The sequence below is a fragment of the Cervus canadensis genome, chromosome 6 (genome assembly GCF_019320065.1).
Source record: "Cervus canadensis isolate Bull #8, Minnesota chromosome 6, ASM1932006v1, whole genome shotgun sequence".
Classification (NCBI taxonomy): Eukaryota; Metazoa; Chordata; class Mammalia; order Artiodactyla; family Cervidae; genus Cervus; species Cervus canadensis.
The window spans coordinates 31188118-31214666 of record NC_057391.1 but is presented as its reverse complement, the minus strand read 5'-3'; the positions used below and the strand labels follow the sequence as shown (position 1 = coordinate 31214666).

Genomic DNA, 26549 nt, shown 5'->3' with positions numbered 1-26549 from the left:
GACCTTTGTTGGCAAAGTAATGTCTCTGCTTTTTAATATGCTGTCTAGGTTGGTCATAACTTTCCTTCCACGGAGTAAGCATCTTTTAATTTCATGGCTGCAGTCACCATCTGGAGTGATTCTGGAGCCCAAGAAAATAAAGTCTGTCACTGTTTCCATTGTTTCCCCATCTATTTGCCATGAAGTGATGGGACCGGATGCCATGATCTTAGTTTTCTGAATGTTGAGCTTCAAGCCAACTTTTTCACTCTCCTCTTTCACTTTCATCAAGAGGCTCTTTAGTTCTTCACTTTCTGCCATAAGGGTGGTGTCGTCTGCATATCTGAGGTTATTGATATTTCTCCCAACAATCTTGATTCCAGCTTGTGCTTCATCCAGTCCAGCATTTCTCATAATGTACTCTGCATGTAAGTTAAATAAGCAGGGTGACAATATACAGTCTTGATGTACTCCTTTTCCTATTTGGAACCAATCTGTTGTTCCATGTCCAGTTCAAACTGTTGCTTCTTGACCTGCATATGGATATCTCAGGAGGCAGGTCAGATGGTCTGGTATTCCCATCTCTTGAAGAATTTTCCACAGTTTGTTCTGTTCCATGCAGTCAGAGGCTTTGGTGTAATCAATAAAGCAGATGTTTTTCTGGAACTCTCTTGCTTTTTCTATGATCCAACGGATGTTGTCAATTGGACCTCTGGTTCCTCTGCTTTTTCTAAATCCACCTTGAACATCTGGAAGTTCATGGTTCATATATTGTTGAAGCCTGGCTTGGAGAATTTTGAGCATTACTTTGCTAGTGTGTGGGATGAGTGCAATTGTGAGGTAGTTTGAACATTCTTTGGCATTGCCTTTCTTTGGGATTGGAATGAAAACTGACCTTTTCCAGTCCTTTGGCCACTGCTGAGTTCTCCAAATTTGCTGGCATGTTGACTGCAGCACTTTCACAACATAATCTTTTAGGATTTAAAATAGCTCAACTGGAATTCCATCACCTCCACTAGCTTTGTTCATAGCGATGCTTCCTAAGGCCCACTTGACTTCACACTCCAGGATGTCTGGCTCTAGGTGAGTGACCACACCACTGTCGTTATCTGGGTCATGAAGATCTTTTTTGTATGTTCTTTTGTGTATTGTTACCACGTCTTCTTAATATCTTCTGCTTCTGTTAGATCCATACCATTTCTGTTCTTTATTTTGCCCATCTTTGCATGAAGTGTTCCCTTGGTATCTCTAATTTTCTTGAAGAGATCTCTAGTCTTTCCCATTCTATTGTTTTCCTCTACTTCTTTGCACTGATCACTGAGGAAGGCTTTCTTATCTCTCCTTGCTATTCTTTTGAACTCTGCATTCAAATGGGAATATCTTTCCTTTTCTCCTTTGCCTTTTGTGTCTTTTCAATTCTTCACAGAAAATAATTCAATCCTTCAACACTTCATAGAAAATAATCAAGTTACACTAACAATCTGCCCCTTAAGAGGAGAGATTAAACTACCTCCCCTCCTCTGTCTCCAATTCCCATTCCAAATACTTCCACCCTGTGTCCCTGACAAGGTATAGATGACATCACTGCTCAGAACATTTTCCATCACAAATATTTTGGGTGTTAGCCATACCTTCTTTTGACACACAAAAAGGTAATGAAATAGTTTTGGTTTAAAACGTTTTTTTCTGTTTAGTGAGGCAAGATTTCCTTGATCTGCAAAAAACAAGGGAATGGGTTAAAAGGAAATACCTCATTCCATCTTTGACAGCTTATGTGTAATGGTGCGATCGTTATGCATGGGTGGACATCAGTTACTTCTTTAATCTAGATACTACCAATAATATGTCTACGGGTGCTATCAGATACCATAAGATAGAACAAGGCAGGGAGAAAAAAAGGGGGGAGGGAAAATGAGGTGGCAGGAAAAAATAAAATTAAGAACTAGGCAAAAAGAATGATAAGCACAGAAAAAGGTGTTAGCTTTCAGGAGGCACAGAAGTGCCATTCACCATACTCTACATTTGACTGCACTCAATTTATAAAGCATTTTCACATTATGACCTTTAACATTAAGGCCCCAAATTATGTTACTGCTATTCTAGATATTACTGAGTAAATTTTCTACAAAAGAAGTTTCTGCTAAGAGAAGATTATCATGAAAATCCTACCCCACAGGAAAGAAAAAAATATTAGGGTCTAGACCACTCAGCTATTCATTCAAGTAAAATTTTTAAGAATGTGCAAATAAGAGTGGTTCCAGCTTTAGCATGATTCCAGGAGCAAGAGCTAAACTTGGATAAGATTTACAGTGAGAAGCAGATAATCCAACAGCAAGCCTATGAAAGTACAAAGAAATCCTACAGAAATTAATAAATTAATCTTTCTACCATTAGTAATTAAAAAAAAGCTGAAAGTACTTATAAACCCATTCTGTATCAGCAACTAAAGCTCAAGCAGAAATCTAAACCTTTTAAATGAAAATTTTAACTAATAATTTTTTGAAATATTTTACTCCAGCAGTCTTTGCTTATATATTTTCAAGTTATTTTTCAGAGCTCATAGCTACTTATAAAAGTATTTCCTTATACGGAAAGACTTTTTCTTCAACTATCACAAATGAAATTCTCTCTTCAATTAAAAAAAAAATGTTTTTAAAGTTTACAAGTAAACAAAATAATTTTATGTTTTCCTCTCCTGAACAAATTTCTTTGAAGGGTTAGCTTGAAAAAGACATGTCCAAGACTATGGTATACACAATATTTAAAGTTTTATCATTTTAGATTTCGCCATGGGATTTACTGTAAAACAAGAGTAACACTGCCAAATCCATTTGTCCACAAGTACTCAGCTTTCAATCAGACTACATAAAGTTGTTAATGCACCAGAAGTCTACAGATTTTAAAGTGGAACTGAAAAAATTTATATGACTATATCTTTTTCTCTTTATATACTATAAGAAAAATGCATTACTTGGGCCACCTTTTACACCTTTCACAACAGGCCTCTATAAACTCTCAACAAATTGGACTTGCACTTAGATCTTTATAAAACAACCTGAGAAGGCTCAAGTGTCACATTCCTCGTTTGACAAAAGAGGACAAATTAATCTCTGAGAGCTATGGCCATCTCAGCCTATAGCCCCCGCCCAGGGCTAGTGCCATGATTTAAATTCACAACTCCTGATTCCCAAGCCCTTGACTGCTCCAACCAATAAATCACATTTAAACATTCTCTAATCCTGTGTTTCCCAAATCTAGCTGTGAATCAGAATTACCAAGGCATATCATGGCCCTACCTTTGATCGGTAAAACTGGACATGTGTCCTAATCCTGCACAGCACAGAGCAGCCTGCCCTTTAATCTCTGGATACCTAAAGCAATGGCACAAATGATGAAGAAACCAATTTGCAGAAATCTTTCTCATAACACAATGTAAAACTGGTCCATGTCTTTGTTCCTTTATGGTAATTCTGACCTCAGTCTTCAATTCTGCTCTAACAAAATCATACAGATTTCAAATCCAGTTGGAAAATAAATATGCGTAGCAAAAAGTAGACTTGGGCTTCAATTATTGGAATTTTAACAGAAACCTGGCCAGAGGAATTGTTCATATAAAAGAAAAACACAAGTCATGACAACTTCTTACTGAACAGTCTCTTTTCCTATTTTGTAAAATAGAATTAACAAATACAAAACAGCCACAGGACTACAGATGAGGCAATAAGTTTATATTCCTTTCCACTACAAGTGGGGTCATTTATGTGTCTCAGACCTGAATAAAATACAGGTAACAATCTAAATTCAATCATGACAATAAAATACTTTCCATTTTCCAAGTTTGATGGTAATAATATATTTACACTTTTAAAAATATTTTTTCCTCATTTTTTTGTTTTTTAAAAAGACATAACATGCTCAAGAGTACACAGAGTGTGGAAAAAATCATCACTTTGTCTAAGAGATCAAACAGTATAAAACAATGTTCTTTTACATAGTCAAGCCAATTCAAGAATGATACCATCAGGGAATCTAACATGGTGTTTACTTCAAAGATGACACTCAAGTAGTTGTTTAGAATACTATGCCTAATGTATCTATCAAGAAGTAAGCACTGCTATCTAAATGTTGCGGCTTTTAGTATCTTCTATACCCACCACCACCTCCTCCATACGGATCTCCATAACCTCTTCCGCCATAGCCTCCTCTGCCTCCATAGCCCCCTCTCCCACCGTGGTCTCCCCTCCCACCATAGTCTCCCCTGCCTTGGAAACCTCCTCCTCTACCACCCCCTGCCCCGGCACCGCCCCAGCCGCCTCCCCCTGCCCCGCCACCGCCCCAGCCGCCTCCCCCTCCCCAGCCGCCGCCTCTCCCGCTCCCAGCACCTCCCCTGCCACCGCCTCCACCACCCCAGCCACCCCTGCCGCCGCCTTCCTGTCTCTTCTGCCAGGGGGGCATCTCAGGCGGCGGTGGTTCAATTTCATTCGGCCGTCCTCCCCTGTCAGGCACCCTTCCCATCAGCACCTGTGTAAAGAAATATTTTCTTTCAGTTTCCAATATTGTAAAAGTTAAAATTTACTTAAAGGATGCAAGCAACATTGAAGTTATTGTTCTAATAAAGAAACAGAAGCCAAATATTTTAGGACATGAAAGTACCAGACACGGCAATATGAATTAATATTGAAAATATAAAAGTGATGTGTGACAAATTCCTCACAATGTGCTGTTATTTTAAACAGTGTGGGAGGATATTTATGAAACTTAAGAACTTGTTTAAACCTTTTTGGTAAATTTTATAACAAATGTAGTAGCCATCACACTAAGAAAACTTTTTAGCAAAACATTTACAATATACATAAACTTCATACCCTATACTACTTAACTCCATATTCATTTACACAACTCTGGACTTTCTATTGCCACTGGTTTGGTAATAGACTACCCCATAAAAGACTATTTCTAAGCACATTTTATTTCAACAAAGTATGAAGTACATATGATAACACATGGGTGTAATACAGGCAGATGTGAAGGTTATCAACTGCAAAGAGCTACAAGGATTTTCAACGAACTATTCCTTTTTTTATGAGAAACTTAAGCTAACTTTCAATGATACTAGTTACTATATTATAAAGAAAATAAAGACTTAATACACTTCCTTAACCATGCTTCATAATACTTCAAAGGATAAACTAAGGAAGAGTTTGCTTCACGTACCCCAACTTCTGTAGAAAGGCTATTTTATATGTCCATGAACAGAGACCAACAGGAAGCAAATAATTTCCTGCTAGTGTCTTTCAGTAAAGATGATAAACCAAATCTGCCTCAGCCAAAATGACCTACGAATCAGTTGTGTTCTACTTTCCTTGATCCTCTAATCAAAATCATGTTTTACTACTTTATATCATAAATGAAGACAAAAAAGTACAAATTCCACACTGTTGGACAAGGTTCAAAGTACACATATATTCTTCAAAGTACACTATAAAATCTGCAATAATGTCCTAATTAACCAAATCCAAAAAACAGCTTTTCTTGGTTGTTATCCTCATTGGTCTCTCCACCAAACATTCAATGTTTGTAGATATACAGGGACATTGTTCCAAGATCTGATAATAAGATTGCCCTCAAATAATCAGACTATCAATTAAAAACTCAGAAAAGAGATGGGCAATATTACTTAAGAAAACTCTTGATCCAGAAAGACTAGCTTATAACCTTGATGCAAGATATAAAGTAACATATTTAAAAACGGAACACTTTCAGAATAGAGGAGGCTGATCTAAAATGGAAGCAGGAAGGCCCAAACACTGGTGCCTAACTTAATGGTAATTAGCAAACTGACTTTATATACAACCATCCTGATATAGGACACCTTTCTCACTGCACTGAGAACTGATATTGTAAAATTACCCAAGTCCCATACTTCTGACTTTTGTCTCTTTTATAGTAGTTTGTCATAGAGTGCTCTAACTGAAGAGTATATGCGAGACAAGCTGATATAAACATTCTAAATTATTTTATTGTTGCTGCCACTGTTGTAAAGTAAAAAATTCAGACTCTCTGAGTTGACTTAAGACCACTGTCAGAGAAATAGACCTATACTCTAAATCAGGAAATGGAACATCCAAGAGATTTTGCAATTTCTAAATTGCAGAAGTAATTTCTCTAAGTAAATGATAGAGCTCGGATGTGAACCCACATCTGTATGACTCCAAAGCATGTACACTTTCCTCTGTACCACAGATCTAAGGAGTATGTTGTGAGTATCCAAAATGACTCCTACAGATTTTTTACTGACAAAAAATGGTAACATTATTGGAAAGAAGGCAAATAATTTTGGCTAATGATACTGATAAAAATAATTCTTAATTCTTCTAATTCAGATAAAAACTGTGATTTATGAATATAGATTGAAATAAACATGCACACAGAAAATATTAGTAAGCCTAAACTAACTCTCTTTTCTAGTCGTTCACTGGGATGAAAAATGGATTGAAATCTGTAAAAACATCAATCAAGGACATTATAAATTCTTTCTTCTCTGTATTAAAAGAAAAACCAACCTTATTAATGGCACACGCTGTCTTCTCCCGGCTGGATCCACTACTTGTCCTGATGATCTTGGACAGATCTTCACGGGCAGCAAGTAAATGTGCCAAGGTTATTGTTGTCTTGGGTGACAAAGCGTAACGCTTAGGTTGGTAAATTCTTGCTATGTCATCTGTTTTTAACTAAATGACAAAAGTCAGGGGAGAAAGGAACCAAAGAACATTTCAATGAAAGAGCAATGGCAATCATAATCTTCAGAAAGGAAAAAAAAGATAAAACACAAGCAAAGAAATAAACAGCAAAACATTCAAGTATCTGATAATCTGTAAGTAATTTAGACCGACAAATGCTAAAAGACTGTGTAACTACCCATAACAACTCATTTTAAAAGTAACACAAAAAAGATTCCACTCGAATTAACAAAGAGCAAAATACCTAAAAATAGCTTTACTGAAAACACATACAGAAACTTTAAGAAAACGTTAGTAAATCTACAAAAACAAAAGAAGAGCTTGAATAAATGGAGAGACATACCATGTTTCTGAATGGGGACACTGAGTATTGTCAGTTTTCCTTGAAATTAACTTATACATTTATTGCAATCCTCCTGGGATATATTTTTAGTGGAGCAGGGAGGTAAGGGATATCTACAGTTAACTCAGAAATGAAATATGTATGAAATGACTAAAACAATTTTGAAAAGAGTTTTATCATCAATTAACAGGTAATATGAAATTATTCATCACTGCTTTAACAACTTACATTCACTGACTACTTGTTAAAAGTGCCATGATATTCTTCATTTAATATCATTTCTTTAATCCTCAAAACATCCTTTTAGAGTGTTTGTACAGGTACACTATCCTACCTCACTCTAATTAAATGGAACTTGCGGGGGGGGGGGGGGGCAATGAATTGATGAAACAAAAGAGGCAGTTAAGATGTTCAAGATTCCGGGCCTCATAAACGTATGAATACAATAAATGATAGAGAAAGCATCAAAGATCAGTGAGACAAAAGAAATGGAGGAAATTTAAATGCCTATTATTAAATGAAAGAAGCTAATCCGAAAATAATGATCTATATGATTCCAACTATATGAAATTCTGAAAAAAGCAAAACTATAGAGATAGTAAAAAATATCAGTGGGTTCCTAAAGGTTGTGGGGAGGGAGGGAAGAATAGACAAAGAAGATTTTTAGGGCAGTGAAAATACTCTGTATGATGCTATAATGGTGGATATATGTCTTTGTATATTTTTTCAAACCCATAGAATATACAGCATCAAGAGTGAAACCTAATGTAAGCTACAAACTTTGGATAATAATGATGTATCAATGTAGGTTCATCAACTGCAAAAATTTACTACACTGGTGGCAGATGTTGATAATGGGGCTATGTAAGTGTACAAGCAAGGGCTAAATGGAAATCTCAGAACTTTCTGTTCAATATTGCTATGAACCTAAAACTGCTCTAAAAGATAAAGAATATTAAAACATAAGAAAGGATCAGTGAGAAAGCAGATTTTTTTAAATAGTGCTGGAATGAACTGTTGTCTATTTGTAAAACAATAATAATGCATAACATATAACAAGGGATTCCAAATATAACAAAAGTTCATTGTTTAACTAGAGCAACTATATGCCAATAAAATGAATAATCTAGAGAAAAGGACAAATTCTTAGAAAGACACAACCTTCCAAGACTGAACCAGAAAGAAACAGAATATATGAATAGATCATCAGAATTAGTAAATTGAAACAGTAATATAAAAACTTCTAACAAACAAAAGTCCAGGACCAGAGAGCTTCACAGGTGAATTCTATCAAGCATTTAGAGAAGAGTTAACACCCATCCTTCTCAAACTATTTCAAAAACTTAGCAGAGGAAGGAACACCCCCCTCCCCCCCAAGCTCATTCTATGAGGCCACCTTGATACCAAAACCAGACAAAGATATCATAAAAAAAGAAAATTACAGGACAACATCACTGATGAACATGGATGCAAAAATCCTCAGAAAAATACTAGCAAACCAAATCCAACAACACATTAAAACAATCAGACACCATGATTGAGTGGGATTTATCCCAGAGATGCAAGGACTCTTCAACATAGGTAAAATCAATTGATTTGATATAATCACGTTAACAAACTGAAGAATAAAACCGTATGATCATCTTAACAGATACAGAAAAAGCTTTTGACAAAATTCAACACCAATTTCAGATAAAAACTCTCCAAATGTGGACACAGAGGGAACATACCTCAACTTAATAAAGGCCATACATGACAAACCCACAGCAAAATTATTCTCAATGGTGAAAAATTGTAAGTATTTCCTCTAAGATCAGAAACAAGGCAAGGATGTTCACTCTCATCACTTTTATTCAACATAGTTTTCGAAGTCCTAGCCATAGCAGTCAGAGAAGAAAGGGAAATAAAAAGAATCCAAATTGGAGAAGAAGTAAAACTGTCACTGTTTGAAGATGACATGATACTATACATAGAAAATCCTAAAACTGCAACCAGAAAACTACTAGAGCTCAAAGAATTTGGCAAAACTGCAGAATATAAAATTAATACACAGAAATCTCTTGCATTAAATTAATATAACACTACTATGGCTACCCACTCTAGTAGTATTCTGGTCTAGAGAATTCCACGGACTATATAGGCTATGGGGTAGCAAAAAGTCAGACACGAATGAGTGACTTTCACTTTCTTTATGGAGAACAGTATGGAGATTCCTTAAAAAAACTAAAAGTAGAGCTACCACATGATGCCACAATTCCACTTCAGGGCATATATCTGGAAAACTGTAATTCAAAAGGATACATGCACCCCAATGTTCACTGCAGCACTATTTCCAACAGCCAGGACATGGAAGCAACCTAAATGTCCATCAACGGAGGAATGGATAAAGAAGGTATGGTGTATATATACAAAGGAATATTACCCAGCCACATAAAAGAACAAACTAATATCATTTGCAGCAACATGGATGGACCTCAAGCTTATCATATTAAGTGACGTTAGGTCAAACAGAGAAAGACAAATATCATGATACTGCTTATATGTGAAATGTAAAAAACCATACAAATGAACCTATTTACAAAACAGAAATAGTCACAGATGTAGAAAACAAACTTATGGTTATTAAGGACGAAGGGAGGGAGGGAGGAATAAACTGGGAGACTGGCACTGACATACACCTACTAGTGTATGCCAACTAGACAGCAGACAACTAGTAGGAACCTCCTGTGTAACGCAGGGAGCTCCCGTCAGTACTCTGTAACGACCCACATGGGAACAGAATCTAAAGAAGACTGGACACAGGCACATGCGTAACTGTCTTGCTTTGCTGTACAACAGAAACTAACACAACACTGTAAATCAACTGAACTCCAATAAAAAAAAAGCAAGACTTCTAAAAAGTTCATTTTTTTTAAAGTTTTAAAACTAAAAAACTATGTTATAAAGACTATAATTTCTGCATATCAAAAGACATAAAAGACAACTGGGGAAAATATTTTCAACAAATAAAGCAACTAGCTAACTTCCTTAATATATAAAAAGCTCAATCAGAAGGAAAACAGGAAGGCCTCAGGGGAAAAAAATATATAAGACACAAATAGAAATTTCAAAAAAATAGGAAATTCAAATGACTAATAAGCTTATGAAAAAAAGTTCAACTTTACTAATAAGACAAATACACAAATGAAAACAATGTAGTCATTTTTAACCATCAAGTTAGCCATAAAATTGATAATATTCTAAATATTCAAGAGGCTAAAGTGAGAACAAAATGTCATTTGCCTTATTTGTACGAGTTTAAATTCATAAAAACTTTCTAAAAAACAATCTGGCCATGTGAATCAAGAGCATTAAGAGTCATAACCTTTGACAACAGTGAATTTCCATTTAGGAATCCACAGGTTTCACATCTGCAGACACAAAAGGCTGATTGTGCAGTTATGTGAGGAAACATGAATGAAACCTGACAGCATTATGCTAAGAAGTCAGACATAAAGCCACACATTGTATAATTCCTTATGTATATGACATACACAGAACAGGCAGATCCAAAGAGAGACAAACTAGATTATAGTAAAGGAAGGTGAGGGTACTGTGAATGACCACTGAAAGGAATATTTCTTTTGCGGTTGAGGGAAATGTTCTAGAATTAGATCATGGTTACATAATACAGAGAGTATACTAAAACCCACTAAATTATACACTTTAAGATGGTGAATTATATCTCAATAAGAAATTAAACATTAATATAAAAAAGGATATTGAAATAGAACTTTTAGAGATATGGGACAATGATCACACTATATTCACAAAAAAAATACTATAAAATTATACTTTTATTTCAATACTAGCAAAATAATAGAGAAACCAGATTAACCATACAAATAAATGTTTATAATCTTCTTGAAGGGCAACTCTATAAGGGGTGTATAAAGAGCATTTTTAAAATGCATATTCTTTGATTAAGAAATTCCACTTTTAGGAATATATCATGTACATGAACAAAAATGTAGTTGTCAAGGATTTCATTACAGGCTCAAAGAAGACAAAATTATAGGAAACCTCAAAATCAGTAAGTATATCCACATGATAAAATGTGGAAAGATTTTAAATGCGGTAGAACAACAGTTGATCAATCATTCAACAACATCAGACACATGAAACAGGGAGAATAATATAAAGATACATTAAATTTAATATGAAAACTCAGGGTATAAATGCATATACTCATATATAATTGAAAAGGATGACATGAAAGGTCAAAATTTGATCATAATCTAAGAAAAAAAATTTTAAAAATCTTCCAGAATAAAGAAAAATGAACAAAAACACAATCTCCTTGTCCTAAAACATGATGAAAAAACACCAAGATAAAAATATCAAGGTATTTCCTAAAAGTATATTTCCTCAGAGTCTCTAAGTTTAAGGCTAGTCAAGAGTCTACATTACCATGAGTCTGTGCCACTCTGAATGTTCAAAGAGCATGCCAAAACTCATTTGTTTTGGATTCTTCTATAACCTTAAGGACAACACTGAAAATATCCTCCAATTTAGTATGTTAAGATACTTTTAATGCACTACCTTTAACAATATTCTTTATATTCCTAAATTGCTTTTCTCATTAAAATTCTAGCAGATTAAACTGGATACCCAATATGTACAGAACCTCCACTAAGTTTCCAGGGGTCAGTAAAACTCACACTTTCCACACATCTAAATTCTATTTCCTTTCTTTAAGTCCGCAATTATGTCATCTACTTCTTTGGTAACTCAGACCTCTCGGAGCATCTAGGTTTCTTGCATACAATGGTTACCTCAAACACATGGACACACGTGTCTAAAATTTATCCCGGTATGCATGCAGAAGAGAAACAGGTTTTAACATTCTGAGAAGCCAATTAGAATAGCCAATATTTCAACAGTGAAATATTCTAAAAACGTTCTACATCTAATCACATAAGGTACTGAGATGCTCATCCAGAACCAGGTACATCGTAGTGCTTGACACATGTGAGGTGCTAAATAAATATTTATTGAAAGAAAATACACATAAGACAGTCCTCAACTCTCCCTTACAGCTATTCTATTGCTATGCTAAAAAAAATTTTTTTTCCTGTGAAATAACAATAGTTCACCAACAATCCTGTTCTAGTCATTCTTTAATTTTTTTTTTTTTTGTATCTGTCTGCAAGGTGTCTGGAAGGAAACTATGTATATACCTAAAGGAGTATTTCTACATAAATGAGTCAGATTACACATATTTTTTTTTTAAAAGTACACAAATACTACAATAAACAGAATGGAAAGAGGGATACAGATAAGAAGAGAACCAACATCTCAGAAAATGAAATCAGGAGCCAAAAATAGGGGTTAACTCATCTACTTGTGGAATAACCAACCATCTTCCAACCATCGGGGCCATGCTGCCACTCCACCTCCCCTGGCCAAATGAGAAAAATGTACAGGAAAAATGAGGCTTCCCTTCTTAAAAAAAAAAAAAATGAGCAGTCACACTTCTACAAGTGAGCATTAGAAATTTCCACTGCACAGTAGCCAGCTCCGTAACCTGACATCAACAATCCTGATCAACAAAACAGTTCCCAAGCAGTTTTTCAGTGTCTTCTCTTAAATATGGACAACAAAAGACCATAATGCATTTGAAGAAAGCCTTCACAAGACAAAGACCAAGAAAAACAAATCAAAAATTGCCCTGGAAGAGATAGGAAACAATTGAAGGGAAAAAAACAAAACAAAAAACCTTTCATAAAAAAATTTTTTCATCCCCATTTAAGAAGATAGCACAGTCAATAAAACAAGAAAGAAAGAAAGAAAAAAAAAAAACACAGGAAAGGAAAACTCAAGTAGGAAAAAAAAATTCCGAGAAAGGGAAAAATGATGGCAGAAACAAAAATTTAATGACAAGCACAAAATAAAATTGAGGAAAATTCCAAGAAAGTGAATCAAAAAGGAAAAGAGAAAATAAGAAAAAAAAAAAAAGCAACTTAAGAGGATCTACTCAGGAAGTCTAATAGCTGAATAAGAGTTTCAAAAAGAGAAAATATAAAAGAAATAGAAAAGTTGAGTCTATAGATTGAAAGGCCCACCTAATGTTTAGCACAATGAATTAAAAAAGACCCTGACTGACATATGCTGTGAAATTTCAGAACTCTAAGGATAGAGAAGAGAGTCTAAAAGCTCTCAGAGAAAAATAAAAGCTCATCCAAAAGAATGGAGGATGGCATCGGGTTTCTCAACAGTGGCACTACATGCTAGAGAACATTGAAGCAATGCCTCCAATATTCTTAGAGAAAAATGTTTTCCACCTAGAATTTTATATTTACTCAAACTATCAATCAAACGTGGCAGCAGAATAAACATTTTCATAATGTAAGGATTCAGAAAAATCACCCCTATGTATCCTTTGTTAGGAAGTTATTTGTGCATTTACTGTAGCAGGTTGAGAGAAAAAAACCATGAAAGAGAAGACCATGGGATCCAAGAAATGGTGGAGTAGCCAAGGATAGGTGTGCAAGTGGCCCAAACTGCAACAGGACAGTACAAGCCATTAGGGTGAAAGTATACAGAAAAAAAAGGACTCATCAGAATACCTGATTTTTAAAAAGAAAAAAAAAAGGAAGAAAAAAGCAGCAGCAGCATATGGTAAAGAAATACAATGTAGGAAAAAAATAAAATCCATTAAAAGGAAGATAAAACATCTGGTAAATAGAATGGTTCCCCAGAGATGTCTCCATCCTCCCTGGAACCTGTGACTATGCTGCCTTGCAGATACAAATGCAAGTTAAGTTAGGATCTTGAGATCAATTATCTGGGTGAGCCCAGTGTAATCACAAGGATCTTGATAAGAGAGACACAGGAGAAGGTGTATGACAATGGAAGCAGAAAGAGAAAGATTGGAAGATCCCACACTATTAATTTTGAAGATGGAGAATCAGATCAAGAGCTGAGGTACACAGGTGGTATCTGGAAAGTAGGAAATGCAAGGAAATAGATTCTCCCCTGCAGTGTCTGGGAGGAGTCGCAACCCTGCCAATACCTTCATTTTAGGACTTCTGATGTCAAGATCTGTTGAGAGAATACATGTGTATTATTTAAACCACTAAATTTGTGGTAATTTGTTACAGCAGCCACAGGAAACCAATATAGGGCACATGGAGAGAAGGACCACCTAAGAGCACAGATGACAAGTGAGGCAGCCCTTGCTGACATCAGAACCCAGACACACAAGACAACCATCTTAGATGTTCCAATCCACCCCAGCCCAGGTACCCACTGAACGAAGCTGCATAAGTGACTTCAACTGATACAAGATGGGGCAGAAGAACCACCCACTTACCCAAAGAATGTAATAATAGTATCTGAGAATAACAGGCACAGATTTACCTATCACTTGAAACAACTATAAAACTGGACAATCCACATGAACCAGTGATTTTCAGACACTGGATATCCAGAAGCATAGGACAATGATCCCTCTAACAGGAGAAGCAAATGTTTTCCTATATTTGCCCTAGCTTACTGTCTGCAGTGATTCCAGACTGTGATGCAGGGTAGGGTGGATGATCCCAGAAGAAGCCTGGGTACAGATTAAAGGCATAATATGGGAATGATGGATGACAGCTCTCCAGAAAACTATCTGAAGAGGTTCACATTTGGGAATGCTCCCACCCTGCAACCCTTTTCAACTGGAACACAGTTCATAGCCTTAAGACACCTTTAAGATTTGTTCAGACATCAGTGCTGCCTAATTGACCAGTTGCTCACTACATCTATCTCACCACCACATATGATGCCTTCTTTTATGTATCAGTTCAGTTCAATTCAGTGGCTCAGTCATGTCCAACTCTTTGCAACCCCATGGACTACAGCACGCCAGACTTCCTTGTATCCTTGCATAAATCATAACAACTGAGTTTTAAATAAATGTGAAAAATACAGTCAGAAATTAACATATCTATGAACAGAGACCAGGATTATTTAAGACCAGTAGTTTTGGTCTAGGCAGGAGCTTCAGACAGAGCAATAAAGTGCAAATGCGGCATCATTACATAACAGACAAGAGAGCCTGAAGAGCTGTCACAGAGTACCACCTACAGGACGCAAACGGAAAAACAGCCTTACCTTTGCTCTGTCAGACCACCCAAAGGACTGCACTGTTACATCTAATCGTTTCATCAACATCCGCCGGCGGCACTCATATTCACATGAAAGAGCATCATTGATTCTTTCCAGTTTTTCCTAAAGAAATTGGAAACAATCATAACCTTTAGACTCATTATGCACAGAAAAGAATTTTGGAAAAAAAAAAAAGAATTTTGAAAATTGTGGTCAATGTTTCCTACTATTCAAAAGATGGTACTTGATGGTCATTTTGATCCCGTAAGACCTAACAGTAAATTGTTTAAATAATAAAGATATTTGATAGAACATTTATGATAGTCAATAGATATCAAACATGCAAATTAACTCAACAGTTGTTAGTTTACCTGATCTTCAATCAAACATGTTAATATAAGTGAAAGGCCTATTTGCAAAGTAGTCTGGACCAGTAAGGAAAGAAAATAACAACTTCCCATCTTATTGACACTGAGCTACTATACTTTTCAAATTAGAACTATGTTAACATATTAGGCACTGTAAATACTTTTGGCCATTTTTTTTAAATTAATAATCTGAATGAAGAAATGTTAGGACCTACTGCTCTAGAAGATCAATCCATTTTAATTCTCCAATATAAAAAATCTACAAAACGGCACTAAGATCATGGCATCTAGTCCCATCACTTCATGGCAAATAGACGAGCAAACAGTGGCTGACTATTTTTTTGGGCTCCAAAATCACTGCAGATGGTGACTGCAGCCATGAAATTAAAAGACGCTTACTCCTTAGAAGGAAAGTTATGACCAACCTGGACAGCATATTAAAAAGCAGAGACATTACTTTGCCAACAAAGGTCTGTCTAGTCAAGGCTATGTTTTTTCCAGTAGTCATGTATGAATGTGAGAGTTGGACTATAAAGAAAGCTGAGAGCCAAATAATTGATGCTTTTGAACTGTGGTGTTGGAGAAGACTCTTGAGAGTCCCTTGGACTGCAAGGAGATCCAACCAGTTCATCCTAAAGGAGATCAGTCCTGGGTGTTCATTGGAAGGACTGATGCTGAAGCTGAAACTCCAATACTTTGGCCACCTGATGTGAAGAGCTGACTCATTTGAAAAGACCCTGATGCTGGGAAAGATTGAGGGCAGGAGGAGAAGGAGACGACAGAGGATGAGATGGTTGGATGGCATCACCGACTCAATGGGCATGAGTTTGGGTGGGCTCCAGGAGCTGGTGATGGACAGGGAGGCCTGGCGTGTTGCAGTTCATAGGGTCGCAAAGAGTTGGACACAACTGAGCGACTGAACTGAACTGACAAGACAGCAAGAGATACAGATGTAAAGAACAGACTTTTGGACTATATGGGAAAAGGCGAGGGCAGGATGATTTGAGAGAAAAGCATTGAAACATGTATATTACCACATGTAAAACAGATGACCAACGCCAGTTCGATGCATGAAGCAGGGCACTCAAAGCCAGTATTCTGGGACAACCCAGAGGGATGGGGTGGGGAGGGAATTGGGGAGGGGGTTCAGGATGGGGGGACACATGTGCACCTGTGGCTGATTCATGTCGATGTATGGCAAAAGCCACCACAATATTATTAGCCTCCAATTAAAATAAATAAATGAATTAAAAGCAAATATATATATATACAATTTTTTTAAAAGCATGTAAAAATCTAATGTCCATTCATAAAATTAAGCTATATATATAAAACTAATGAAAAAGGAGGGGATGGTTTACCGCCTGTTCCAGACTTAAATCAATTTTCAGCAGTGGTTTTCCCACATGATTTTTCTGGACTTTTGAGAGAGTATCTTTCACCTAAAATTAAACATAGAAGATTGTGAAAATGTATATCCCCAATTTAAAACAATCTTATTCATGCCTAAAATGTTGTGAATGCCAGAGAATTAATAAAATGTTAACAAGAAATCATTAAAACATACCTTCACATATTAAGAAAGAATATCACTACAATGCAGAGTCATCCTCAAGGAAGCAAGTTACATTAATCCAAGCTATAGCACACCTTTTCCAGAGTAAGAAATAATGTACATGGACAACTGAAGTAACTACTAAAAGACTTATGAGAATCTAAGTTTTATGTGAAATAAATTCAGATTCTTAGGACAGCACACTCTTACATCCTCACAAAAAAAAAACAAAAAACAAAACTAAAACCTTTGCTGAGTAGGTTGCATGTATGTTGGTCACTCAGTCATGTCTGACTCTCTCCAACCCCATGGACTACAGCCCACAAGGCTCCTCTGTCCATGGGATTCTCCGGCCAAGAATACTGGAGTGGGTTACCGTTCTCTTCTCCAGGGGATCTTCCCGACCCAGGGATCGAACCCTGGTCTCCTGCACTGCAGGCAGATTCTTTACTGTCTGAGCCACCAGGGAAGCCCTGAGTATGTTGTTTTTACTCAGTTAAGTACTTTGTACACATTCCATTGTTCAGCAAGACAATGAAGGAGAGTAAGCCCTCAATTAGTCACCATTATAGCACATTTCATCACTTTTGCAAAGCCACAGATTTGAACTGAAACATTTTTATTTTTGGTGAACAAGATTTAGACATTTGTTTATGCTTTACAATATCAGAAAAGTCATTCAAACAGGATGAAATATATACAGTTGCTTAGTTCATAATATAATAGAGAAAATAGGAACAGGTCACATTTGAGGAGTATGAAACTTAATGTTGGGGGATCTCTTTTCAAAAAGAATTAAAAATTATGAACACAAAATTAGCTTGGAAATTGGTGGTGGTAATGCAAAGTGGCTGTAAATGGTGGGTACATGGCTTCTTTTGAGAATGATGGAAATGTTCTAATTAGATTTTGCAGATGATGTACTCTGTAAACAAAATCCATTGAACTGTACACCTTAAATGGGCATATTTTATGGCACTTCAATTATATCTTTTGGATCAGTATGTGGACACACTGGAAGATTAGGAAGAGTCTAGGAATCTGTCTCAATCTGAAACAGCCCCAGGTGTTAGGCAACCCCAGATAATTCTTAATCCAGAGAAACAAATTCTGAAGAGCAATTTATGAATTATAGAACAATATTCTTGAGCTGGGATTCATAGGCTTATTTTTTGGTTTGCCAGTTCTAAAAGAAAACAAAACAAAACTCTTTAATACTGTGTTTTTATCTTAATGATACTAAAATTCTCTTACATTCATTAAGACAAATCTTGTTTTCAGCTCATAAATTATCAGTGCAAAAGAGTACTTTATTCAAGAATATAATTTAAAACAGCAAGTCTAAAAACAGAGTTTTAGTACCTATTCTTGAGGGTGAAAATTTTCTTTTCCTTGAAAAATGAACCCTGTATTATTCTCCTAGAGGACTCCTACAAAACCTAGAAATTAGGCTAGAATTTGGTCTGCAAGAGCAGTATTCTAATTTATGCCTTGACTGGGAATGACGATAGTTTTATAATTGAAAAAAAAATTCAAAAGCTAGAGATATAGTTTTGTTGTTGTTAATTACTTGTTAATTAATTAGTTGTTCTTAGTTGTTCTTAATTACTCCATCAAGGTACTCATTCATTTATTAACTATACAACAAACATTTCCTAAACACTTATCCATCAGAAATTGCAGACTTCTTTGCTCACTGCCAAAGACAATCACATTGAAATTTTATTAACAGCATCCATTAAAAAGAAATTTAGTTTGCTTTTACAGGAATACTCTACTTCTTTCATTATACTGTAATTCAACGTTGTTTAGAAACCAAATCCTTAAATTTGCAGGAAGATTTCTATCAGGGCAAACAGCAAACTTTCACAAAGCCTAGCATTTCCTCATTAAGATCTGATTCCTGAATACTGCTGCTGCTGCTGCTAAGTCGCTTCAGTCATGTCCGACTCTGTGCGACCTCATGGACTGCAGCCCACCAGGCTCCTCCATCCGTGGGATTTTCCAGGCAAGAGTACTGGAGTGGGGTGCCATTGCCTTCTCCCTCCTGAATACTAGTAATAGGCAAATAAGGTCAAAAGCATACTATTTAGTTTTAGGTGAAAAATTTAGCTTTACACGAAGATGAGTGTGTCTCTAATTAGAATGTATATCTTGTATTTAAAGGAAACACAGTTGATTCTTGAACAACATGAGTTTGAATTGTGCTGGTTCGCCTGTACGTGAATTTTTTTCACTAAATACAATTACAGTACCATCTGATCTACAGGTGGTTGAATTTACAAATACCAACTGAAGATACAGAGGCCAATTGTGAAGTTGTATTTTAATTACTGACTCCACAGAGGATGAGCACCCCTAACTCACACAGTACTCATTTTCATGAGTATTTTCACCCACAATACATTTACAGGAGCTCTCCTGGTGGCTTAGAGGTAAATAATTTGCCTGTCAATGCAGGAGGCACAGGTTTGATCCCTGATCCACAAAGATCCCACGCACCCTAGAGCCCATGCTCCACGAGAAGCCGCCACAATGAGAAGGCTGCGTGCCACAGCTGGGGAATAACCCACGCTCTCCAAAACCAAAGAAAAGCCTGCGCAGCAATGAAGACCCAGCACAGCCAAAAATAAATAAATAAAATTTAATAATTTGCTGTTGCTGTTCAGTCGCCAAGCCATGTCTGACTCTGCGACACCATGGACTGCAGCATGCCAGCCTCCCTGTCCCTCACCATCTCTCAGAGTTTACATGTTCGCATTTAATTGAATTTGGGGGAAATAAAAAATAAAACAAATACAATACCTTTGATTCCACTTGGCTTAGCATAAGTGGAATGTCAGAAGTTGTTGACTTGGGAATCCCAAGGGTATCGCAGATAGCCTGAACTTCCTGATAAATTTCACTATTTTTATCTAATTGAGAATTTTTACACTTCTTGTTCTGTAGTATCTGTAAAGCTTGAAGCTCTGTACTTAAAAATACTATAAAAAAAAAAGGGGAAAAACAAATAAATGTTAATATGCACAAGAATGCTTTAAAAATCCCACTTGTGGGTATACACGTACATAAGGAGCTGAAGTGAGGATCTCAAAGAGATCTTCACTACCATATTCACTGCTGTATTGTTCATAATAGCCAAGATATGGAAACAACCTAAGTGTCCTTCAACAGACGAATGGATAAAGAAAATGTGGTATATGTATACAATGGAATATTACCCAACTTTAAAAAGAAGGAAATCCAGTCATTTGTGACAACATAGATGAACCTGGAAAATGCAAAGTGAGACAAGCCAGATGCAGAAAGACAAATACTAATGATACCATCTTTATGAGCAATCTAAAACTCCTAACACAGAAAGTAGAATGGTGGTCACCAATCTAGGGAAGAAATAGGATATCTGTTAAATATAAATTTCTGAAGAACTGGCGATCCATTTTATTGAAGTTTCAAAATCAGAGGGATCTTGGCACAGTCCTCATAAGCAAAGTGACATATATTAGTTATGTAAGATGAATAAGTCCTAGAGATCTACTTTACAGCATAACAATACTGTATTATATTCAGTTAACAGTTTTATTGTGTTTACAGTTAACAATACTGTGCTGTATACTTAAAGATTTGCTAAGAGGGTAAATCTTACATTGAGTATTCTTATCACAAAAAGAAATAATAAAGAGGGCAGAAGGAAATTTAAAAAATAATGCCTACTCAGAGTCTAAAGTCTAGTAGGAGGGACCCATCAGTAAAAGAACAACATTAAAATCTTCAAGAATGTATAAAGCTGAAAAATTACTCTCTCTGATATGCAGAGCTCAAGCCAAGGGAGAATGTACAGCTTTAACTGATCTATAAGCAGATAGAGCAATCTGTAAAACTGCCTTTAGGACAGACCACTCCAAATTGTTCACAAGTCCTTTCACAGTCACCATGTCATCCTTTCAACAGTCATCTTTCTAAAAATTACTCAAAAATATTAGATGGAAAAAATAAAACAAAATGGTAACAGACTCTCAAATACTGAGAAGTAAAAGGCAGCGGCCAGAGAAGAGGGGTGTGGAGGTGGGGGTCTAACAAGTAAAGGCACAAACCTCCAGTTAGAAAAGAAATAAGCCTCAGGGATGTAATATACAATATAAAGCATACGGTCAATAATATTGTAATAACTTTATATGGAAACAGATGGTTACTAGACTTACCACAGTGACCATCTCACAATATATGCAAAGGTCAAAACACTATGTGGTACACATGAAACTAATATTTATATGAACTGTATTTCAATTTAAAAACTAGTAAAAAAAAAAAAAAAACCCACATCATTTTGGAAAGTAAAAAATTAACTTAAATCATTAGTCTTTTTTAAATTAACTTTCACAACAGTAAAGACAGATACTGGGGGTTCATTTGTTTTCATTTTAGTTAAGTTTATACACACACAATTTAATACAATAGTTTCAACTTCAGTTGAACAGGAAAAGATGCCTGAGAAACTGTTTAAAAGTACAAGTACAAGGGTTCCACCCTTAGAGATTCTGAACCAGAACATCTGAATAATGATTTGGGAATCTAAGTGGTTTTAGACCCAAGGACAGGATTGAGAGCCACATTTAAGGTTTTTCCATGGGAATCTAAGTGGTTTTAGACCCATGGACAGGATTGAGAGCCACATTTAAGGTTTTTCCATGTAATCTACACATGATAGTCTAAGGAATCCATAAAAAGTTAACACCAATATGTATCAAACTTTGCTTATGACAACTATGCCAAGGTCCCTCTGATTTTAAAACTTCATTAAAACAGATCACCGTTCTTCAAAAATTTATATTTTACAGAGAACCATGGCTGAAGTCTGTCTTTGTTCTACAGAAACACGTTGTACATAAGAGTACAAACAAGAGTTCAGTCTAGTATTTAAAATGCTAATCCATGCAGATAGATGGATAGTAATACTGTGATAAGTCTTCTTCCCATACAGATTCTCAGATTCCCCACCCTAAAGCAATCACCAATGTTAGTTTCTGGGTATCTTTTAAGGCATATATGTATATATATATTTAGTATACATTTCTACCTTCTATACACTTTTATTTCTATTATAGAAACTAGAGTATACTATACATGTTCTGTGTATTTTTTATCTACCAATATATTCTAGAGATCATTCCATATTTACAAATTTTATCTACTCTCATTCTAAAGGCTCTATCACGGTATCAAGGGTGGGATGACACCACCCTTATGGCAGAAAGTGAAGAAGAACTAAAGAGCCTCTTGAAGAAAGTGAAAAAGTTGGTTTAAAGCTCAACATTCAGAAAACTAAGATCATGGCATCCGGTCCCATCACTTCATGGCAAACAGATGGGGAATCACTGGAAACAGTGGCTGACTTTATTTTTTTGGGCTCCAAAATCACTGCAAATAGTGACTGCAGCCATGAAATTAGGACACTTACTCCTTGGAAGGAAAGTTATGACCAACCTAGACAGCATGTTAAAAAGCAAAGACATTACTTTGCCAACAAAGGTCTGTCTAGTCAAGGCTATGGTTTTTCCAGTAGTCATGTATGGATTTGAGAGTTGGACTACAAAAGAAAGCTGAGAGCCAAATAATTGATGCTTTTGAGCTGTGGTGTTGGAGAAGACTCTTGAGAGTCCCTTGGACTGCAAGGAGATTCAATCAGTCCATCCTAAAGGAAATCAGTCCTGAATATTCACTCGAAGGACTGATGTTGGAGCTGAAGCTATAATACTTTGGCCACCTGATGTGAAGAACTGACTCATTGGAAAAGACCCTGATGCTGTGAAAGATCGAAGGTGGGAGGAGAAGGAGACGACAGAGGATGAGATGGTTGGATAGCATCAGCAACTTGATGGACATGAGTTTGAGTAAACTCTGGGAGTTGGTGATGGACAGGGAGGCCTGGCGTACTGCAGTCCATGGGGTCACAAAGAGCTGGACACGACTGAGCGACTGACCTGAACTGATACGGTATCACTGCAAAGATGCACCATTTCTATTTAACAACTGTAAACAATACCATAATGAACATTCTTTTCATGTATCTTTGTACACTCAGTATGAACTCCTAGTCATTGAATTGCCAATTCAAAAAACAGGTGAATTTTACCTGCGTTACTGAAAATTTGCCTTTCCAAAAGATGGTCCCAATTATTCTCCCATCACATTTCAATACCTGTTAGTAGCATATGAGAATGCTTGCTTACGACTTTTTTTTCCTGGTATTTGCTAGCCTGGTAAGTGAAAAATGATTTCTTGTTTTTGCAACTCTAACTTTGTGCATCTTTAAATGTTCAGAAGCAAATTTTTAAAAACTTTTTTCTATAGGATGCCATTTCATGCCTCATGTACTGTACATATTTTCCCAGTGAGTTTTTAATCTTTATAAAAGCTCTTCACATAGTAAGGAATTTGGCCCTTTTAGTTGTACACACAATGCCAACAATTCTAAGAACATGCCACTTATTAAAGCAGCATGTTTTAAAGGTAGTAAAACTAAAGATGAAATAGATGCTGGTAAGACTGCTAAAAGGTTATAACCTTTCTGGAACAAAATATGGCAATATCTGGACTGAGATTTTTTTTTTTTAATAATCTTTTTTCATAATCTTTGTCTAAGTAAAAGCAACCAAAAATATGAACAAAGTAATTAACTTAAAATATAAAAAATCCAAATACCTCTAAATTTGAAATCTATTAAATAAAAATGTCCATAGTATAGAAAGCTATATAGTCAATTTAAATTATTTTTTCAAAAAATACTAACTGATGGGAAAATACATATATTAAATGAAGAAGAGGAAGAGCAAGAATTACACATGTAACATCTCAATCTTATTTAAACATGTGTGTACAAAGGAAAAAGAAGAAAAAGGAAATACACTGAAAAGTTATTCATGACTCTCTCTGGGGAGTGAAATGATAAATTATTTTCTTTACATATTTATCTACTTTGTAAGATTCCTATGATGAGAATATAATTTTCCAACAAGTAACATTAAATTTACTATTTTGTTTCTAAGTATACAGTGGCATTAAGTACATTCACATAGTTGTATAACCATCACCACCATCCATCTCCAGAACTTTCTCATTTTCCTTAACTGAAACTCTGTACTCATTAACACTAATTCTCCCTACACTAACTCTCCATTTCACCCTACCTCTCAAGCATGTATTTTTATAATCAGAAAAAAACTATACCAAACTCTCTTATAGTTCCTCTATATTTTTACTTGGATCAGAAACTGACAGACAGTACTATTATTGCTGAGCTTCTTAAAAGCAAAGGCGAAAGCGGAAACGTGATTTACATAGTTCTCACTGACTAGTATAAAGAGTATGCAAGTTCCTCATGGCCAGTGCTTCTTAGCTTCCTTTTGTCCCAATACACTTTTGGGTTATTGTGCCTTCCCATTTAACAATGGTTCATTAAATCAGTGACTCACACTGAATGGGAGGAATACAAGGAAAGAGTGTGAGAAATGGGGGCACATAATGGTTATTCTCCCCAACACATAAGATAATTCAACTGTCAACATTTTGATCATCACCACTAAACACATAAACATGATTTCTGCTCTAATGAAACCAATATTTTAACACTAGAGCATAAAGGAATAGATCAAGTGCATCTTTTTATAAATGGTACAATCTAAAATAATAGAAATCTTTAATAATAGAAGATGTTAGAGAAATTCTTTCAAGAGATCAGTTTGTAGAACATTCAAAATAGCATGAAATTAAACTAACTAAATTAAAAAAAAATTTAAGGGGCCCAATATAAACAAATGCATTTGTTATTTTAGGTAATTGTTTAGATATAGGGTAATCTGTACTCCAAATTCATCCCTGATGAAAAACAGGCTACATGCACTAGAATTCAAGTGGCACAATGGCACAATTTTCTTTTAAACTGATATATCCCTAATGCTTAGAGCAGTTTCTAACACAGTAAAAAGTGATCAATAAATTTTCTGAACTATCTTTAAGTGCCTATCATCTAATAATTTGCTTAGCAGCCTAATTTCAGAGAGTTTTAACATTAAATAGGACTTTGGAGATCACCACTTTAGCCAGTTAGTCATAAATGTCAAGGGATGAATTAGGTGAAGGAAAAACTGCTAAAGTACTAGTCATAAACACAGAGCAATCTATACTGGCCAAATAAATTACAAGTGTTATGGAAATCTTAGAGAGTACATTAGTAGAATTTATCCTACATTTATACAAATATCTGAGTCAGTTTCACATTTTAAGCCAAGTATTAAAATCTTTCTAATACACAAAATGTCTAATGTTTCATTAATTAAAGTTCATAAATGTTGACTTGAAAATAACACAAACCAGATCAAACACAGGCATTTAAACTGTTCAGAGAAATATAACTTACATAGTAGTTTCAAACAGTCATCCTTCTTTTTTAAGCGGTCTTTAATATCTCCAGAGATGAGTACAGAATATGGACATGCCATTTCTTTTAAAAAGCCACTTATTTCAAGCTGGAAGCTTTCTAGATCATCTCTCCCTTTAAAAAAGAAGAGGCATAAAACATTTACTAAGTATTTACCATATAATCTGATACTATCAAATCTACTAGCTGATTTTAATTTCATATCAATTCTAAATTTTCACTTTGACATTAAATCCTTAAATGTGTGACCAAAAGTAACATATTAGGTAAAGCTTAGGTTAAAGTAACCAAAACATTATTTCTACATATAGAAAGTAACACTTAAATTCAAGAACGTAAGTATCTATTCATGAAATTCTAAATCTTTTTATATTTAAATCTCTGATAAATATCTTCCAAAGGGCTTTCCATAAAAGCAGATAAAATGGAAATATTTTATGTTAGTAACTGAAATATTACAGCATTATTATGGCTATAGTTATTAATTGGCTTCAGAGCAAATGATCCATTTCTATCGTATTTCTATGGATTCAGATAATAAATGCAATCATCTAATTAAACTTCAGCACTTATCCTTCTTTCATAATCGAATTATGTGGGAACTTGTGTCGTAAGTTCTGAATTCAGCTTATTTTACTTTACTTCAGGTGAATTCTATTAGATTTGGCAAGAAAAAAACAACAATTTTAAAAGTAAGAATAGCATCAGAAGGGAATGCTACTTTATCTTCTAGCAAATGCCCAACAAATTTTTATCTTCTACCAAAGACCCACAAGAATTCCAGCTACCAACAGTAATGAATTAAACAAAACTTATAAACTAGCAGAGAAATTTTTCACAGATGTATTCCTATGTGAATCCATGTCCTGAGTTATAGGTTTGGTAACATAACTTAAATTAGGGATTACATATACTTTAGGGGAAAAAAAAAAACCTTAATTCCAAAAAAGCAGCATTCAAAAACTAAACTTTTTAATAACCAAATTCAATACTA

At 35.4% G+C, this 26549-nt stretch overlaps 1 protein-coding gene across 1 annotated transcript in view; it reads right to left on the bottom strand.

Annotated features, from left to right (window-relative positions):
- Window positions 1-3618: 3618 nt before the first annotated feature.
- The window catches only part of FAM98B (family with sequence similarity 98 member B), a 30250-nt gene continuing 7319 nt past the window's right edge, over window positions 3619-26549 (bottom strand). Inside the window, exons 3-8 of the mRNA XM_043471425.1 lie at window positions 25535-25669; window positions 19924-20102; window positions 16925-17005; window positions 15202-15318; window positions 6543-6710; window positions 3619-4500 (exon numbers count right to left, since the gene is read on the bottom strand). Coding sequence (XP_043327360.1) covers window positions 4114-4500; window positions 6543-6710; window positions 15202-15318; window positions 16925-17005; window positions 19924-20102; window positions 25535-25669 — 1067 coding nt within the window. The 3' untranslated portion in view covers window positions 3619-4113. The remainder of the gene's footprint in view (window positions 4501-6542; window positions 6711-15201; window positions 15319-16924; window positions 17006-19923; window positions 20103-25534; window positions 25670-26549) is intronic.